At 47.9% G+C, this 19,195-nt stretch overlaps 1 protein-coding gene across 1 annotated transcript in view; it reads left to right on the top strand.

Moving 5' to 3' along the window:
• Nucleotides 1-2,938: 2,938 nt before the first annotated feature.
• PPFIA4 (protein tyrosine phosphatase, receptor type, f polypeptide (PTPRF), interacting protein (liprin), alpha 4) overlaps nt 2,939-19,195 on the top strand; it is a 46,343-nt gene continuing 30,086 nt past the window's right edge. Inside the window, exons 1-2 of the mRNA XM_010854248.1 lie at nt 2,939-3,023; nt 17,796-18,199. Of these exons, the coding sequence (XP_010852550.1) occupies nt 17,966-18,199 (234 nt within the window). The 5' untranslated portion in view covers nt 2,939-3,023; nt 17,796-17,965. The remainder of the gene's footprint in view (nt 3,024-17,795; nt 18,200-19,195) is intronic.

Genomic DNA, 19,195 nt, shown 5'->3' on the forward strand with positions numbered 1-19,195 from the left:
CGTACCCTCCTCCAGGGGATCTTCCCAACCCAGGGATCAAACCCAGGTCTCCTGCATTGCAAGGAGATTCTTTACCACCTGAGCTACCAGGGAAGCCCACCAAAGCCATAATACCCAATAAATGGCAGAGCCAGGACTCTGACCCTTTGCTATGCCACAATTAAAATGGTCAGTCTCATTATTTTTATGGTAGATGTCAGCAAAGGGAAGCAGGCAAGTGAACACAGATGGAAAAAATAAAAGGATGAATAAAAAGGTGATTGTGGTAAACCTTATCCCTAATCAGCCTAAATAGTATATAAGATCCATGAAAGAATCTTATAAATACATGTTTCTAAGTAAAATGTAAAACCATTTAAGTTACTGCAGGAAGAATAGCGATTAAATTGTTAAAAAGGCATTTATTATGCTGAAGGTCCTTTAAAAAATGCATTCCCATATGGGAACCAGACTTCAGCACTCTAAGAATTTAGTGCCTCCTTTGTTGCGCTCTGCCCTGTGCTACCTGTCAGAGCCTGGTCTTTTCATCCCTGTAGAAAAACTAATGTCCTCTTGGTGGGAGGACTTGCTATAGCCTGTGTACTCTGAGAAGAAGATCATGTTTTTGTTTTGTTTTTTGCTAACAAGATAACTTTGCTGTTTGTCTCCTGCCCCGCCCCCTACCCAAATCAGCTGGGGGAGGGAATGGATGTTAGCTAGATATTGCCACAAGGTGGGCATTAAGACCATATTCCTTAAACATGAAAATCCCACGGGGGCAGTACAGTCCTGCGCTTGACTGCTAAATGAGTGTTGTTTTTTCCTTACCATTCTCCCTACCCCCTGCTATTTACAGAGTGTTCTTAGGAAGGATCTGCTTAATACTGGTGGTAATAGCTAACCTTACCCCACAGTGAAGTGGGTACTAAAGCTGTTCATGCAGAAAGTGAGCTAGGTCAGTGAAAAACAGAATTTGGGCATTTAAATGATAAAAAAAAAAAAAAAAACCCAAGGACAATAAGCACCTTAGAGATTTCTACAATCAAAAATTGCCTCTGAGGCAGAAGGAGAGAAACACACAGTTCCTAGTGTCCTTATAAAATGCCATGGAGCAGAAGGGAGATGTCTAGTGAATTTTGTGTCCCCTATTTAGGAGTTACTTTTAAAAGGGGAGTGAAGTAAAATTGGCTTAATAATTGTGTCCTGACTGAACTTCCTGGTTTTTGTATCAAACTCCATGGTATGATAGATACAACATTAAACATTGCCTCAGCTTTTCTCTTAGTAAAACATTAACACTTGGTAAAGTAGCTTATACTTTACCTCTGCATTGACTGAGTTGCGTTTTAGTGAAAGGATATAAAGTGTCTCAGGGATTTCCTTTTGATGGGAACCGAAACCATCTGGAGAAGAGTTGGAACTTTCTGGACTGCTTTTATAAAAACTGCTATGTACTTTCCACTTCTTTAAATATGTACCTTGAATTTGCTTGGAGGGTCAGACAAACAAAATATTCAGGTTCATTTCTTACCCCTCAAGTAAGTCAGAATTACTCAGATTTTCCTTCCTTCTACCAATGACATAGAATTAATTAAGCCAAATGGTGAATATATTGGAGGAAAGAAAAAAAATGGTTATACATGCCATTGATGTCAACTACAGCATTTGTTGCTGATATAGAACTTGTGTGTTTATAAGTCTGTACACGTTCAGTTCAGTTCAGTCGCTCAGTCGTGTCCAACTCTTTGCGACCCCATGAATCGCAGCATTCCAGGCCTCCCTGTCCATCACCAACTCCCGGAGTTCACTCAGACTCTGGTCCATCGAGTCGGTGATGCCATCCAGCCATCTCATCCTCTGTCGTCATCCCCTTCTCCTCCTGCCCCCAATCCTCCCAGCATCAGAGTCTTTTCCAATGAGTCAGCTTTTCCAATGAGGTGGCCAAAGTACTGGAGTTTCAGCTTCAGCATCATTCTCTCCAAAGAAATCCCAGGGCTGATCTCCTTCAGAATGGACTGGTTGGAGCTCCTTGCAGTCCAAGGGACTCTCAAGAGTCTTCTCCAACACCACAGTTCAAAAGCATCAATTCTTCGGCGCTCAGCCTTCTTCACAGTCCAACTCTCACATCCATACATGACCACAGGAAAAACCATAGCCTTGACTAGAAGGACCTTTGTTGGCAAAGTAATGTCTCTGCTTTTGAATATGTAAAATCCTTACATTTCTAGCAGTGCTTACTGGGCAATGTAAAGGACTGAATAGATACTGTGATGAAACTTCACAAACCAGATGGGAAAGATGCATTAATTGTCACAGGGTACAGGGTACGGTGCAATTAAAAGAAAATGGTCAGATTTAACCAAAATTTGGCATGAATTTTGGCATTTAAAACTGTCTTACTATTCTGTACATACTATAGACAAACATTTCATTTTATAGTAACAGTGTTAGCACAGCCAAGCGACACAATTCACTTAAGCTTGCAGTATGGAAATTTATCTTGCTTTCAAGTTTCTCCACTTAAAAAATGGGCGCAACCAAAGGACGAATAATAAATGGGCAACAGAGTGTGAAAGGCAACAAATCATTGGCAAACAATTACAAGGCCAGTACTGAGACCAATTTAGGGAGGAGGTGGTTAGAGACAAACGTAGGTTCAAAGGGTACGTGCTGCACCTCACTGGGATGGAGGCAGGGCTCCCTTGGGCCCTAAAACTTGACTGGCGTTGGGTAAAAATCTGGCTCCCCGCCACCTCACGAGATACTCTCCCGGCCAAGCCAAGATGGCGCGCAGCCCCAAGCGGCTCCACGTCACGAGGGAGGGAGCGCCGGGGCAGGGGCGTGGCCTCGAGGGGGCCGGCTAGCCCCGCCCTTGAGGTGGGGCCGGGGGCCGTCCGCAGAAGGCGAGGGCGGGGCGCTTCGGCTCGGGAAGGCTGCGGCTGCCTAGGCGCCTGCTCCGCTCGCGAGGACAAGTCCGGCGCCTCCAGGCCGGGGCGGCTTCCTGCGCAGAGCCAAGCTGCCCGGCCTTCGGTGAGTGCAGGCAGGTGAGCCTCCAGAGCCCGGGGTGCGGGAGGGATTTCTGTTTTTCCCACCTCCAGCTCCCCTCACAGTTTGGGAAGGAGGTCTCAGTCTAGCGGTTCTTGGGAAACAGCACCTTTTACTCAAACGTGTCTCTCCGGTAGATACTTTTCCTGCCGCCCCTCACCAGCCTTTGCAGCGCCCTGTGCCCTTGAGGATGAGGATGAGAGGACGATGCCCGATTTGTGGGGAGTGCTTGGAGTTCGCCCTCAGCTCCATCAGCTCTGGGCGGGGAGTCTGAGTTGGCAAGTCTCCCAGGGGGAGCTGGGTGGACCGCGCCCCCGTTTCCCATGCAGAAGAGTCAGAGAAGAAGCGCCGGGGCCAGCTCCGCTGCTTTGGCACGGTCTTCGTTCTTCCAGGGGTTCTTATCCCCTCACACATTGCTCATAACAGCCGTTCTTAATATTGCTCACTCTCCATTCCTCGAACTGCCAGTCTCAGGTTGTGCCAGAGATGCCCACATTTCTGCAGTGCCAGGGGCGGTGGAGTGGAAGGAGCAGCCAATTGGAGGTCTATTGAAGGTGGGGTTCAGGATGGGAGCAACCATAAAATAGGGCTGGGTAGAGATTCCTGAGCGGGGAGAGTAGGAGTGGGGAATTGACTTTCCACTACGCAGTTGAGCTGTTTTCCAGTACAGTTTGGTTGTGAGTGGGAAAAGAGAGGTCTGATTGAAGGACTTGGAAACGTGATGTGGCTGGGTTTTTGTTTTGTTTTGAGAAGGGGGTGCCAATGTCACCTTTAAGGAGAGGTATGCTGGTAGAGGGGTAGGGGTATTGAGACTGCTGTCCTCTGGTGAGCAAGTGGTTAATGAGGCTGTCCTTAGCATGGAGATCCTCTCCTGGTGGGATCTTAAGGGGCGCCTCCAGTAGCCCCTTTTGGGTTCTTCCCTCAATCTTCCCAGTTGGAACTGGCACCTAGTACTTTGTTCAACATCCAACAAATATTAATTGGGCATCTACTGTAATGCCAGACACCATGCTAGGTGCTAAGTCTTCTGAAGGCAATTTAGGGCCATGGAGCACCTGAAAGGTACACACAGCAGACACCCTGTTAACAGATCCATTCCTCCTCCCCCACCACCAGCACCAATTTTGTTACACTGCTATTGGATTATGAAAATATCTGGGTCCACATCCTTTTAAATAACTGTCCTACCTGGATTCCAACCTGTCCACTCTCTGCCACTAATAATTAGCCAGGCAGTCCCAAGGAAAGCTACCTTAAAAAAGTGTTTGAATGATTTCCTTTGGCTGTTTTCTAGGACTTTGCCCTGAGATGTGAGGAGGCTGCCTGGATTAAGAGGTACCGGGAGATGAGACAATGAATGGCACAATGGTTATTGAAGGCCAAGAATGCACTAGACACCCTCCACAATGAGAGACACCATCTCTGAAAGATAGAAGAATGGGTGTGGGAAGAGGGTGGGGATGTGAAAAGGAAATCTCATCCAGTGGTATCAGGGCATGTGCTGCTGAGCTTGTCATGATACTAGAACTGTGGCATGTATAAGGAAGGTCTTGCAGCTGGATGATAAGGAGGGATTGGATAGGCAGGGAAGGGCAGGCAGCCAGGACACTGGGTCTCCTCTCTAGGTTGATTGCTGAAATCTTAGAGATTGAAATAGTTGTCAGGGATTGCTTATGGGTCCTTTCAGAGCCACTGAGGACAGCAGGGTGAGAGCTAGGGAAGAGGGAGAGTAGTCAGCTTTGGGGGCAGTGAAGCATGGTGAAAACTCAGCAGGGCCAGGGAAGTGGAGGTCAATGGGGCTTTAGGATATGAGGGAGACAACTGAAGTCTTTCTGTGCCAGGGATACTGTACTCTGTGGCTATATGCCCTTGGATGAGTTGATATAGAAACAAGGTGTGGTTTCTAAGTGGTATGAAGTTATGTGTGGGGTGTGTGTGTGTGTGTGTGCTGGAGAGGAGGAGTTGGTAGGGAGCAGGGAGCTGCCTCAGAGTTTAGGTTCTGGGTAGGGAATTGGGAGAAATAGAGGAAAGGGAGTGGGGTCAGAGGGAGGGACAAATATATATTGCAGCCGCATGAAGTCACCATGTGTCCCCCTCTGGCTGCTAGCTCACTAAGTATAATTAGCTCTGGGGGACATGCGGTGCTGGCTCCCAGGAGCGTTGCACTTGAGATGGCCACCAGAGTAAAGAGTACTCAGAGGGGTGCTGATGCTGGGCAGACTCTGAGAAGGGGTCCTTCTAGAGGAATTTGCTGAACTGGGAGGGGCCTTTGGAAACTGAGAATGTCATGGGGAAATAGCATTGAGGGAAGGAGCTCTAAGCCAGCTTCGTATGAAACTCCAGGGCTGGCAGAGCCTGAGGATCTGGGCTGCTGGTTCACCACTCACACAAGAAGCATGATGGCTGCCCAGCTTGTGGCTCTGCTTTCAGAGAGCGTTGGGAGCTGTGGCCCCACCTCCCTCAAGCACCTTCTGTTCCCCCAGGTGAAGTCAGTTCTAGTCCAGAGAAGCATCTTGCATGTCAGTCAGGGGTCTAGAGGCCTTGGCTGGGGTTGTCTCCTTCCCAAAGAGCTGAGGGAGAAACCATCACTGGTGAACTCGGTCACTGCAGGTGGTGCTCAGTGCTGAAGCCCAGGATGTGCTGGAGACTGAATACTTGATTACATGCTACTCCATATGTTTTCCTTTCTTCCAAGTAGGCTGTGAATTTCTTAAGGGTTTAGATTGTATCTTATTTGCCTTTTGTATCCATAACAAAAAGTAATCTACTGCAGAATAAGAAATCTACTCATAGTAATCATTGGATTGAATTAAAGAGGTCTATCTGCAGATCCCCTGGGTTCAGTGAAGCCTTGCAACTAGATATTTTTAACCAGGAGCAGAAGATCCTCTGGGCATCCAATACAGTGGTGTTACATTAGTGGAGGAATTAGATTCTATAGTCAGTAAAGGGAAAATTCCTAAATCTCCCATAAAGCATGGTAGGTGGTTTAGGTTTATATCTCTGAATAATAATACTAATGTATAGATACAGTATACATTATATAGTAATTATAAAAATGTATAATGTATACAGTGATTTAAAAGAATACTTAGTTACAAGTATAATTTTGTTGCTAAGTCTCTGATGAAAATAGCTGGTTTGCAAAGAGACCTCTGTCACTCACTTGGGCTTCCCTGGTGGCTCAGTATTCTTTTCTGTGAAATCCCATGGACAGAGGAGCCTAGAAGGCTACAGTCCATGGGGTTGCAAAAAGTATGACATGACTTAGCAGCTAAACAACAATTGCTCACTTTGCCCAGCCATTGTAGTTTTATTTATTCTGATAAATTTATTCTCATAAATGCATGTCTGATGTGACTTCATAGCCACTGCCCTTTGATAGATAACTTTCATTTTAAAGGAGAGATAGGTTTCCATTCAGTTTAAGAAAAAACTTCCTTAAGACAATGAGGGCTTCCTCATTTAGTAGTGAGCTCTGTATTCCTGAAGGATAATCAAAGAAAGACTGACCTGTCAGGGATATTTTGGGAGGAACTCACTTCCAGCATGGGAGATTGGCCTGCATGGCCTGAGAGAACCTTTCAAATAAGAACCTACAGTTCCAAGTGGGGGCAGGAGTGGAGGTAGGCATGGGCACTGGATGATAGAGAGTCTTCAGTTCGGTTCAGTTCAGTCGCTCAGTTGTGTCCGACTCTTTGCGACCCCATGGACCGAAGCACACCAGGCCTCCCTGTCCATCACCAAATCCCGGAGTTACCCAAACTCATATCCACTGAGTCAGTGATGCCATCCAACCATCTCAACTTCTGTCATCCCCTCCTCCTCCTGCCTTCAGTCAGCATCAGGGTCTTTTCCAATGTGTCAGCTCTTTGCATTAGGTGTCCAAAGTATCGGAGTTTCAGCTTCAACATCAGTCCTTCCAATGAACAGTCAGGACTGATCTCCTTTAGGATGGACTGGTTGGATCTCCTTGCAGTCCAAGAGACTCTCAAGAGTCTTCTCCAACACCACAGTTCAAAAGCATCAATTCTTCGGTGCTCAGCTTTCTTCACAGTCCAACTCTCACATCCATACATCCGCTGGAAAAACCATAGCCTTGACTAGACGGACCTTTGTTGGCAAAGTAGTGTCTCTGCTTTTTAATATGCTGTCTAAGTTGGTCATAACTTTCCTTCCAAGGAGCAAGTGTCTTAGTTTCATGGCTGAAGTCACTATCTGCAGTGATTTTGGAGCCCAAGAAAATAAAGTCTCTCATTATTTCCACACCTATTTGATATGAAGTGATGGGACCAGATGCCATAATCTTAGTTCTGAATGTTGAGCTTTAAGCCAACTTCTTCACTCTTCTTTCACCTTCATCAAGAGGCTCTTTAGTTCTTCCTCACTTTCTGCCATAGGGTGTTGTCATCTGCATATCTGAGGTTATTGATATTTCTCCCGGCAATCTTGATTCCAGCTTGTGCTTCATCCAGCACAACGTTTCTCATGATGTACTCTGCATATAAGTTAAATAAGCAGGGTGACAATATACAGCCTTGACATACTCCATTTCCTATTTGGAACCAATCTGTTGTTCCATGTCCAGTTCTGACTGTTGCTTCCTGATCTGCATACAGATTTCTCAAGAGGCAAGTCAGGTGCCTGGTATTCCCATCTCTTTAAGAATTTTCCACAGTTTGTTGTGATCCACACAGTCAAAGGTTTTGACATAGTCAGTAAAGCAGAAATAGATGTTTTTCTGGAACTCTCTTGCTTTTTTGATGATCCAGTGAATGTTGGCAATTTGATCTCTGGTTCCTCTGCCTTTTCTAAAACCAGTTTGAACATCTGGAAGTTCATGGTTCATGTATTGCTGAAGCCTGGCTTGGAGAATTTTGAGCATTACTTTACTAGCATGTGAGATGAGTGCAATTGTGCTGTAGTTTGAACGTTCTTTGGCGTTGCCTTTGTTTGGGATTGAAATGAAAACTGACCTTTTCCAGTCCTGTGGCCACTGCTGAGTTTTCCAAATTTGCTGACATATTGAGAGCAGCACTTTCACAGAATCATCTTTAAAGATTTGAAATAACTCAACTGGAATTCCATCACCTCCACTAGCTTTGTTCATAGTGATACTTCCTAAGGCCCACTTGATATCATATTCCAGGATGTCTGTCTCTAGGTGAGTGATCACACCATCATGATTATCTGGGTCATGAAGATCTTTTTTATATAGTTCTTCTGTGTATTCTTGCCACCTCTTCTTAATATCTTCTGCTTCCTTTAGGTCCATACCATTTCTATCCTTTAATGAGCCCATCTTTGCATGAAATATTCCCTTGGTATCTCTAATTTTCATGAAAAGATCTGTAGTCTTTCTCATTCTATTGTTTTTATCTATTTCTTTGCACTGATCACTGAGGAAGGCTTTCTTGTCTCTTCTTGCAATTCTTTGGAACTCTGCATTCAAATGGGTATCTTTCCTTTTCTCCTTTGCTTTTCACTTCTCTTCTTTTCACAGCTATTTGTAAGGCCTCCTCAGACAGCCATTTTGCTTTTTTGCATTTCTTTTCTATGGGGATGGTCTTGATCCCTGTCTCCTGTACAATGTCACGAACCTCTGTCCATAGTTCATCAGGCACTCTATTAGATCTAGTCCCTTAAATCTATTTCTCACTTCCACTGTATAATTGTAAGGGATTTGATTTAGGTCATATTTGGTTTGGATCATCCTGAATGGTCTAGTGGTTTTCCCTACTTTCTTCAATTTAAGTCTGAATTTGGCAATAAGGAGTTCATGATCTGAGCCACAGTCAGCTCCCGGTCTTGTTTTTGCTGACTTCATCTTTGGCTTCAAAGAATATAATCAGTCTGATTTCAGTGTTGGCCATCTGGTGATGTCCATGTGTAGAGTCTTCTCTTGTGTTGTTAGAAGAGGGTGTTTTCTATGACCAGCGCGTTCTGTTGGCAAAACTCTATTAGCCTTTGCCCTGCTTCATTCTATACTCCAAGGCCAAATATGCCTGTTACTCCAGGTGTTTCTTGACTTCATACTTTTGCATTCCAGTCCCCTGTAATGAAAAGGACATCTTTTCGGGGTGTTAGTTTTAAAAGGTCTTGTAGGTCTTCATAGAACCATTCGACTTCAGCTCTTTCAGCCTTACTGGTCAGGGCATAGGCTTGGATTACCATGATTGAATGGTTTGCCTTGGAAATGAACAGAGATCATTCTGTCGTTTTTGAGATTGCATCCAAGTACTGCATTTCGGACTCTTCTGTTGACTATGATGGCTACTCCATTTCTTGTAAGGGAGTCTTGCCCACAGTAGTAGATATAATGATCATCTGAGTTAAATTCAGCCATTCCAGTCCATTTTAGTTCTTTGATTCCTAAAATGTCGACATCCACTCTTGCCATCTCCTGTTTGACCACTTCCAATTTGCTTTGATTCGTGGACCTAGCATTCCAGGTTCCTATGCAATGTTGCTCTTTACAGCATCGGACCTTGCTTCTATCACCAGTCACATCCACAACTGGGTATTGTTTTTACTTTGGCTCTATCCCTTCATTCTTTCTGGAGTTATTTCACCACTGATCTCCAGTAGCATATTGGGCACCTACCGACCTGGGGAGTTCTTCTTTCAGTATCCTATCATTTTGCCTTTTCATACTGTTCATGGGGTTCTTAAGGCAAGAATCCTGAAGTGGTTTGCAATTCCCTTCTCCGGCGGACCGCATTTTGTCAGAACTCTCCACCATGACCCGCCCGTCTTGGGTGGCCCTACATGGCATGGTTTAGTTTCAGTGAGTTAGACAAGGATGTGGTCCCTGTGATTAGATTGGCTAGTTGTCTGTGGTTGTGGTTTCAGTCTGTCTGCCCTCTGATGCCCTCTCTCAGTGTCTACCATCTTACTGGGGTTTCTCATACCTCATACGTGGGGTATCACCTCTCAGCCATTTCCCACTCCACCACCACGCAGCCTCGCTCACCACTGTGTGGAAGAGGATTTTCTTATGTTTGGCTTCGAGGATAGCTGCTAAGAGGAAGGTCAGGCAAGGAGTCTGGCCTGGGCTCTTCCTTCAGGAGTGAGCATTCTGGAAGACTTAGTGGGTGACTGCTGCCATATCTGATGCCCTGGGCTTGGGAGGCTAGGCAGTGAAGCTCTGATGGTTCGTGGTAAGTAGAAAGATGGGCTAAGCCTAGTTCCTTGCCTTGAACTCACACTAGGCCAGTTTGGAGTACCCTAAAATTTTGGTCCTTGTTTGGGGCAGAGCACATGAACAAGTACAATTTTTATTCCTTCATTATTATTCTCATCCTTCCCTCCTTTGCCTCTCATACATTCTCACTGAAGTTCAAGACCACATATATACTTATACTCTCTCATGATCAGCGATATGCTTTCACGATCATGCACGCATGCAAAACTCTCACGGCAGCTGTATGCTCTTATGAACATACATACTTTCATGACTCCCAGATGCATTCTCATGATTGCACACACATGTATTTTCATGACCAGTCATGAGCCCTGACATATACTCGTGATCACACACATCCACACAGTCTCACCATTTTACATGCCCACTCATCTTCTCTCATGCACATGAACTCAGGACCCCATTCTCACGACCATACTCATATACACACACATACACACAAGCACATATCTCTTTCAATATTATACATGGACACCACAAATTCTCATGACTACACTTACACACTCTGTTGTGTGAATACACATGCCTCCCCCCACCATATTCTATTTTGTGTCTGCACATACCCCCAACCCCACACACACTTTCGTGACCACCTGCAATGCACACTTTTTATTGTGCCTACATTTCTCTGGGCAGTTCTGTGCGCTCTGGATCTTTCACACCCCAGCATCTGACAGTACTCCCTTCTGATGTTCCTTATTACCCCTGGACAGTTGTTTTCTGCTATGTGGTAGCTCCCTACTTCTTTACTGACTGAGCCACCAGGGTGGACTGAGGACATATATGCGTTAATCAGTGGCTCTGATTAGCAGAAGATGGTTGGGGTTGCTGTACTTATGATGTAAATTCAGCCGAAGCCAGGTGCTATGTTCAGTGGTGCAGCCTATCTTAACTTTTGTAAATAAATTATCTCTATTAGACATTTGGGGTTTCCCTGGTGACCCAGTCGGTAAAGAATCCAACTGCAATGCAAAGAATTGAATGCCAGTTCAATCCCTGGGTCAGGAAGATCCGCTGGAGAAGAAAATGGCAACCCACTCTAGTATTCTTGCATGGGAAATCCCATGGACAGAGAAGTGTGGTGGGCTATTGTCCTTGGGGTCGCAAAGAGTCAGACATGATTGAGCAACTAAAGCACCACCGTTAGACGTTTAGGGTGCGGCCCCCAGTGTGTCCTGTGTAGCCTTCCCAGGTCCTGTTCTATTGCACTGATGTGCTGCCTCTTTGAGAGAATGTGTGTTTATTTTAGCAGAGGTCTCTGTAGACAATACTTACCAGAGATCTTCTAACCTCTTGTTAGACTTGGAACCCTTTGATACAAATGAAACCTTAATCCGAAATCCAGTAAAATTCACAGATTTGGAGTTGATGAGATTAAAAAAAGAAAAGAGAGTTCAGAGCCCTTTGCATTTGTCTTACCTCTTTCCTCTTTTTTTTTTTTTTTTCTCATGCCAGGCTGCCCTGAAGGTACTCTATGAAAAAGCCCAGTTTGCAAACACCTGGCTTAATTTAAATGGATAGCTGTGGTGGCTGTAACTGTGGTTACTTTAGAAGTTTGGAGATGTACAGAGACCTGCAGGCCTCCTTTCCGCCCCAGCCTCTGCCGTTAGTACCCCCTGGGTGGTGACAGTGAGAGTGACCAAGTGGTTCGACATGCCTGGGGCAGTGGCATTTTATATCTGAGTCCTGGTGCCTGAATTCACTGTCCTGATTTGGACAGCAAGTTCTTTGCTTACCCAAATGATAGGCCATGTCTTAGTAAGAGGTGGCTTATAATTCACTCCTGTGGAGCAGCTGGAGAGATGGGCTTCACAGGTATGGGCCCAGGGGAACCTGTCAGATAGAGCAGTCTCTTCCTGTGTCAGCTGACTATGCCAGCATTCAGAAGTTGAGTGTCTTAAGCTGGCAGTCAGTGCTAACCTGTGCTTGAGTAGCATTTTATACTTCTCAGAACAGTTTCATGTCTCTTAACTCCTTAGACCCTCATGACAACCTGTGAGATCACTAGATCATGTTACATGTTATGACTTTTATTTCCCAGATTTGGGAACCTGAAGCTCAGAGAGAGGAAGTCTCATTGCTGGCCCTTTAGAGACCCAGAGAACTGGATGCTTTTGAAGGGATTTGTGGCCAGCAGTGAGAAAGTATCAGTAAAGCTTTTCCAAAAGTTTTTTCCTCTGGGAACGCTTCCTCTAGCTAATACAGATTTTTAGTTTTCTTACTGTATTTGGAGTGGGCTCAGCCTCAAGATGCTTCAGGAGCCTGAAATGCTAGGAATTAATACTTACTGAGTGTTTGATGGACACTGATGTCAGCACTTTGTGTATGTTATTGAACTCTAGTAATTCTCACATCTGCTATCTAAAGTGAATATTATTATCATCCCCATTTCACAGATGGAGAACCAAGGCTCAGAGAGATTAGGTATCTTTCCAGAGTCACATGAGTGGTTAGTGGAGGAGCCAGTCCATCAACTTGCTCCAGAGTCTGCCTTTTAAGGCAGGAATGGCCCCCATCTTGCTGTAAAGAAGTTTTAATTTTTTAGAGGGCAAGATAAGTTTTTTCTATTTTGAACTCCCCTTCTTTAAAGTGGGACTAGAATGACTTCCTAGAATGACTCTGTCACATGTATCCACTCAACTCTGTGTATGTCAGGCCCATGGTAAGTGTTGGAGAGTCCAAAGATAATTAGGTCATGGTTCTCACTCAAGAGTCTTCAGTTGAGTTGGTGTGCCACAAATAGAAGAAAAAGCTGTTCTGGGTCAGTAGAAGGGGCAATCTTATGTGTGGAGGGAATCAGAAAGGTTCCGTGGGGGAAGTGGTGCTTAAGAAGAGCTTAAGGGTGATCAGAAGTTCCTTAGATTAATATGGAAAGGAGACTAAGGCAGGCTGGATAAGGTGCTAGAAGCTCGTGAACAATAGGTGGATTCTGGGAGCTTGATGGTGAGCAGAGACAAGGAGTAGCAGGGAAAGGGGGCTTGGTGGGGCTTTGGAGAGGGGGCTGAGTGGGGGCAAGTCTTCTTGGGGTTTTGAGCTGGATCAGAAGAGGAACAAGGGGAGAGGATGGACTTCTGCATGAGAGGGAAAGAGAGGTGGGGAGCTGGACTACGTTCCACTGAGAGGATGGTGTCTGAAAGCCCCAGAGGGAGGAAGCTGAGGGCTCAGAAGAATGTCTGCTTTTGTAGTTCCTGTAGGAATAGGGAATATGGAGTGGTGCGGGAAACTCAGGCAGTCTCCTTACAGCTCAGTATAGAGCCAGCCAGAGGTAGGGGGAGAGGTTTGCTTAGGTGGTGGGTGAGGCTCTGTAGACAGGTCACTTCCAGTGGGGATGTGGCTGCCTCGTGACCATGGTACCCGCTGTGCAGAGGCCTTCGCTCGGGCTAGAGGAGGGTTGGTGGAGGAGGGCTGAGGCAAGCGAACCCTTAGGCTGCCGTCTCCTGGATAAGGGTGAAAGGGGCTGGGGCCCAAGTGCCTTGGCTTCTTGGAAGAAACAGGATGCCTGAAGGAGTCGTGTCCACTCCCCTCTCCTCCATCCTCTACTCCTCTTTGGAGTCAGACAGACTGGAATTGAATCCTAGCTCTTTTTATTACTAGCCACATAGACTTGATTGCATGACTTGTCTCAATTCTCAAATCTGTGAAATGAGAAGAACTGTGTCTTCTTTGCAAGGAACTGGAGAATTAAAGTTACTATGTGTCAGCTGATGCCACAATGTCTAGCACATGGTAAATTCTGAATAAATCATAGCTGCTTTCATAATTGTTACTGTTTTCCTAGATGACTCTCCCCCATTTCCTCAGGTCTTCACTCTTCCTCCAATTGGGTGGTATCTGACCTTCCTTTTTTAGCTCTTTACTCTGAGGTAAAGGGGCTCTCACCTTGAAGCTCCCCTTTTGCCTGGCTCTTGGCCCACTTACACTTGGGCACAGCTCCTGGAAGCTTTGCCCTGGCCCTTGGGTCTCTATGGAAGCCAATAGCTTTGTCCTTGCTGAGCTGTCTCACTATGGTGGGGCCTGCCATCTGGTAGGGCGGTGGGAAGCCAGTCTGTGTATGTGTGTGTGGTCACCCAGAGCATCACATCCAAGCGCCCATCCCTCCTGTTTGTTAGGAAAAGATGGAGGTGATTATTAGGGAGCCAGAGAGGTTTCAGAGTCTGCCTCTCCTGTATTCATAAGCGCAGAGGCCTGGTTTTCATCTGACCCTCCCTTTTCACACACACACATCAGCTTGGTTGGGGGCACTCCTCTGTTGTGTCACAGCCTGCCGACACTCCTCACCGCCACAGCTCCTCATATATGTCTGCTTTAGGGGCTGGTGGCTTTTGATCTGTGAGTGTTACTTAGAAATTGTGCAGGAGTTGAGGCTTCTGCTAGGTTGAGATGATAACTGCACTATTTAAAGGTGGCGATGGAACCAGAAAGAGCCAGTTGTCCTGATAGGGCTGTTCTCGAGCCCCCGTCTGCTCACCACACTAGTGAAGTTTGTGCGGGCAGCCGTAGGAAGTCCTGGACAGTCATCTCAGAGGCATCCGCCTGCCATGCACCTCTGGGCGCATCTTCAGCCTGCTCTGTGGGATGCCATTTCACTAGGGGGAGTGGAGTGGCTACCTGGCTCTTGGATTGGAAGGAGCCTGGGGAAGCGATGATGGTACCAAAGTCAGCTTCTCAGTTGCCAGGATGACTGGGAGGATTTCGGTAGGCCAAATCAGACCAAATGTCCAGCACGTCACTGTGGGCAGCCTGAGATCCTATGTTCCCTTCCTGAGAACTTCTCAACCCCTTTCCTAGAAGGAACCATTAAAAACTCCACCCACAGGCCCACCTTTGCCCACTACTAACATAATTCAAATTCCCCTACAATCATGGGATGCTTTCTGCTTTCCCAGGCTCTTTATCTATGGTGTCATCCCCCTGAGATGGACTGAATAAGGGTCGTGGGTTCTCTCTTACAGCAGAGGTCTCAGTAAGTCAAGACAAACCCAGGATCACTCAGCTAGTCTGTGACAGAACTGCGGCTCAGGGCTCCAGAGTCCTAGCTCTGGGCTCCTTCCTGTGCGTTATGCTGTGGGCTGCCTGAGCTCTGCTGGACTCAGTCCCTGTGCTCCTGAGCACAGTGCTCTTTTCCAAAGCACAGCCTTTGCCACAGGGGCCCCTTCCCCAGACTGACCTTCTCTTTGGCTTCACACTTCTTCTTCGGGTGGGGGCAGGAGAGTGGGAAGAGATTGGGCTTGGCTGTTGATGAGCTTAGAGAGATATGGTGGGGGCACTAACCACTAGATGCTCAGCCGTGTCCGACTCTTTGTGACCCCATGGACTATAGCCTACCAGGCTTCTCAGTCCATGGGATTTTCCAGGCAAGAGTACTGGAGTGCGTTGCCATTTCCTTCTCCAGGGGATCTTGCCAACCCAGGGATCGAACCCAGGTCTCCTGCATTATACACAGACGCTTTACCCTCTGAGCCACCAGGGAAGCCAGTGGCCTTTAAATCTCAGAGTGGAGTGTTTCAGGTGAGGAGGGTGAGCGAGTCCGAGCAATTGCTGTCATTAGCATTAGTGAGACCACTGCTCTGGCAGGACTGGGGCAGTAGCTCCTCCTGTCTGCTCTGCTCCCAGCTACTCTGTGGAGCAGGGATATTGGGGTAACGTAGGGTGCAGACCAGGGTGCTACTTTTCACCTCGTGGGATCCCACCTTTTACAGTGGCTATCCAGTTTGGAGAAGGGCTCCCTGGGTCAGATTTTGTTTCCATTTTCTGTGTCTGGGAACGTGTATGTCCTAAGGCTCCAAATCCTTTGTCTGCCAGTGTACATACCTATGTGGGCATATGTGTGCATATATGGGCACACCCACATGCTGCCTGAACTATTGGGTCCTCTGGGAATGGCCGTGGCTGTGGACTTGGGAGTTCTCTAGTTAGTGCTCTGACTTTTGTCTCATCCGGGCCCATGTCTCTCCCCTGCATCACTTTTTCTGTCCCCCATTCCTGGGAGCTGGGGAGGGTAAGGGTGAATTCAGGTAGAGGCTTGGCCCTTTTTTGGTTCTCCTGCTAGGTTCAGCCCTGCCACAGGGTGTCTGACTTCCTGTGTCTGACTTTTCACTTCACACTGGGTCCAGATGCTGCCTGTCCTCTCCCTGACTCTCCCAGTCTGCCACCAGAGGGGTAGACAAGAAGCTGTCTCTAAGTTTCCCAGATGTAGAAGGGGTAAGGAAGGAAGGAAAGCACCATTTATGAGGTTTCTCTGAGTCCTTATCACCGCACTGGCTGTTTCACATCCCTTCTGTCCTAGAACAGGAGCTTTGAAGACAGCTTCCTCTGAAAACTGATTAGGTGGTAGCCTTCCAGCAGTGAGCAGGGAGACCAAAAGCTGATGGCAGGTGGAAATCCCCAGCTGTTGGCCGCCTTCCTCAGTTCCCTTTCCTTTGCTCTGACTGCTGGGCATCCCTGTGCAAAACTCAAGGTGTTCCTGCCAGGCTGTGCACGTGTTAACCACCCTAGCCGGTGGCTTCTGACAGTGCTAGCATTGGTCAATGACTTGGAGGGAAAAGATTCCCAGACATGAGCAGAGGCCCGCCTTGGAAGCCCTGCCCTAGGAGGGTAACCCTCCCCACTCCCCGTCGCCGATCCTTCACTTCATTCAGTCCCTGCTCCAGCCCATAGGAGGCAGTTCATGAGTTCAGAGTGGAAGCCTACTGTCTGCCAGGGTTCAGGAGTAGGGGATGACTTGATCCAGAGACTTCCCTGAATGATGGGCATGGAGCAGATCAGGATTCTCTGCCTGCCCCAGTGTCCAGCCTGGGCCTTGCCAGGTAGCCATGTTGTACCAGGGGTCAGGGTAAAAGCTACTCTGTCCCTGTTTCCTGTGACCCCAGCAGTCTATTCTGTATGGGACTCATATCCACTAAGAACTCTTTAACCCCTTCTGTACTCACCCTGGCCTGAATGTGGAGAAGAAACCTATGGTGGGGTAGGGACCCTGTTTCTCCCCCTCCCACTTGCACCGCCCCACTTGGGAGGACTCTGGCCGCTTTCTGGCTGCTCCCTTGCCACTTACTGAATCATTTCTATATTTGGCCAGCAAGCCATGTGGGTCGGGGAGCCACTCCACTGCGGCTGCCCTTCTGACAGCTGGGCGTGGAGAAAGCTGGCAGCAGAAGCTGCAGCAGCAGGCATGTGCATTTCTAGGGAGAACTAAGGAAGGCACCATCTGAGTGAGAAAACCCGGAGGAGGGGCCTGCCCAGCTCCTCCCCCACGCCCCCACATTCTGCTCCAGGTTCCTGCGTTCTCTGCCCTCACCCATGCCTCCTCCTCTGCCCTTCTCTGCTCAGCTGCTTCTCACAGTAATCTCTTCTCCAACAGACCACGGCCCTCCAGAAACGATGGTTGTCAGTGGACCCAGCTGGGACTCTGCCAGGCTGCAGTGCTCAGTCTAAGAGAAGGGTCCTCTCTGAGCCCTACTTGCTCCGCCTGTCATGGCCACACTCGGCTGCTTCCTCCTTGTCTGGGGACACAGGGTACCCAGCCCCAGCCCAGAGAGCTTAAACCAGGCCCTCTCACTCCGTTTCACAGGGGCACTCTGGGCACCAGGCCCCTTTCAGACTGAGACCAACTGATGCCATGGAGAAGCCCCTGCCCACCTCTTCACTCACCTGGTACTGCCCACTGTGAGACCTTTTCACTGAGACCCCCGGAGGTGCCAACCCTGTGAGCCATTCCCCTGTCCCCTGCCCACCCCCACCATGTGTGAAGTGATGCCCACAATCAACGAGGGAGACCCCCTGGGGCCTCCCCATGGAGCCGATGCTGACGCCAACTTTGAGCAGCTGATGGTGAACATGCTGGATGAGCGGGAGAAGTTGCTAGAGTCCCTTCGGGAGAGTCAGGAGACTTTGCTGGCGACACAGAGCCGGCTCCAGGATGCCCTGCATGAGCGAGACCAGCTCCAGCGCCACCTTAACTCTGCCCTCCCCCAGGTAAGGCCTGCCCGTCAGCATCTCTCTCCTCCCCTTCCCCTCACCCAGCCCAGCAGAGCCACACCTTCTGAGCCCTCAGCTCTGCATCTGTGAGCATCTCAACAGATGGAACTCACAGAGCATTTCCTCTCCTTTGCCTTGTTTCATAAAACCTTTCCCTGTTTCTCCCAAGCGCCTCAGGCTGAAACTGGCTTCACCTGGAGGAAAGGATGGCCTTTGATGCAGGAAAGCCCCGCCTTAGTGGCCAGCTGCAGTGAGCCCAGGCAGCCAGCAGGTGGCAGCCGGTACTGGGCAGGACGCTTCCCCTTGGCTGCTCTTCACCAGGGTCTGTTCTTGGAAGCGGTGGGTGGGAACCACAGAGTGCGAAGATGGGAGAAGCTTTAGAGACAATCTAGTTCATCTCTCTTTGCATGGATGAGAGAAACAAGAGGCATCCGGTGGACAATTATAGACAGAATTGTGACACCTCTCTTATTCTCCTCCGTCAACACAACTAGTAGTGATTATAGTCACCCTTTATGGCATCTTCTGTATGCTGAGCACTTTGCATGGGGTTTCCCTAACAGAATTCTCACAACTGTGAATTTGGTGCTATTATCACCATCACCTCTATTATACAAAGGATGAAATTCAACCTTGAGGAGACTGATGAATTGCTTCTGACCGCCCTGCCGGTAGAGGAGCTGCCGGGGTGGAGGAGGCAGCCCTGAGGAGCTGGAGTGCTCCTCTGCCCCTTGCATGTGGGGAGAAGGGCCAGAGCGGGCAAGGTTCCTGCCCAGGCTTCAGAAGTGTCTGCCCTGCGGACACTTTCTTTGATGCTTTCTAGATGAGAATATGGAGCCCTGGTGAGGAACTGGGTTGAGAGATGGGCCCATCCTACGCCCACTGTGTTTGGAGCCCTGAGCAAGCCCTGGGATGAAGAAACCACCTGCCTCTAGGGAGCTCATACACTAAAAAGGAAATAGACAAGAACCCAAACGACAGGAAGAGTGTGGA

Source organism: Bison bison, unplaced genomic scaffold (assembly GCF_000754665.1).
Source record: "Bison bison bison isolate TAMUID 2011002044 unplaced genomic scaffold, Bison_UMD1.0 scf7180017864338, whole genome shotgun sequence".
Lineage (NCBI taxonomy): Eukaryota > Metazoa > Chordata > Mammalia > Artiodactyla > Bovidae > Bison > Bison bison.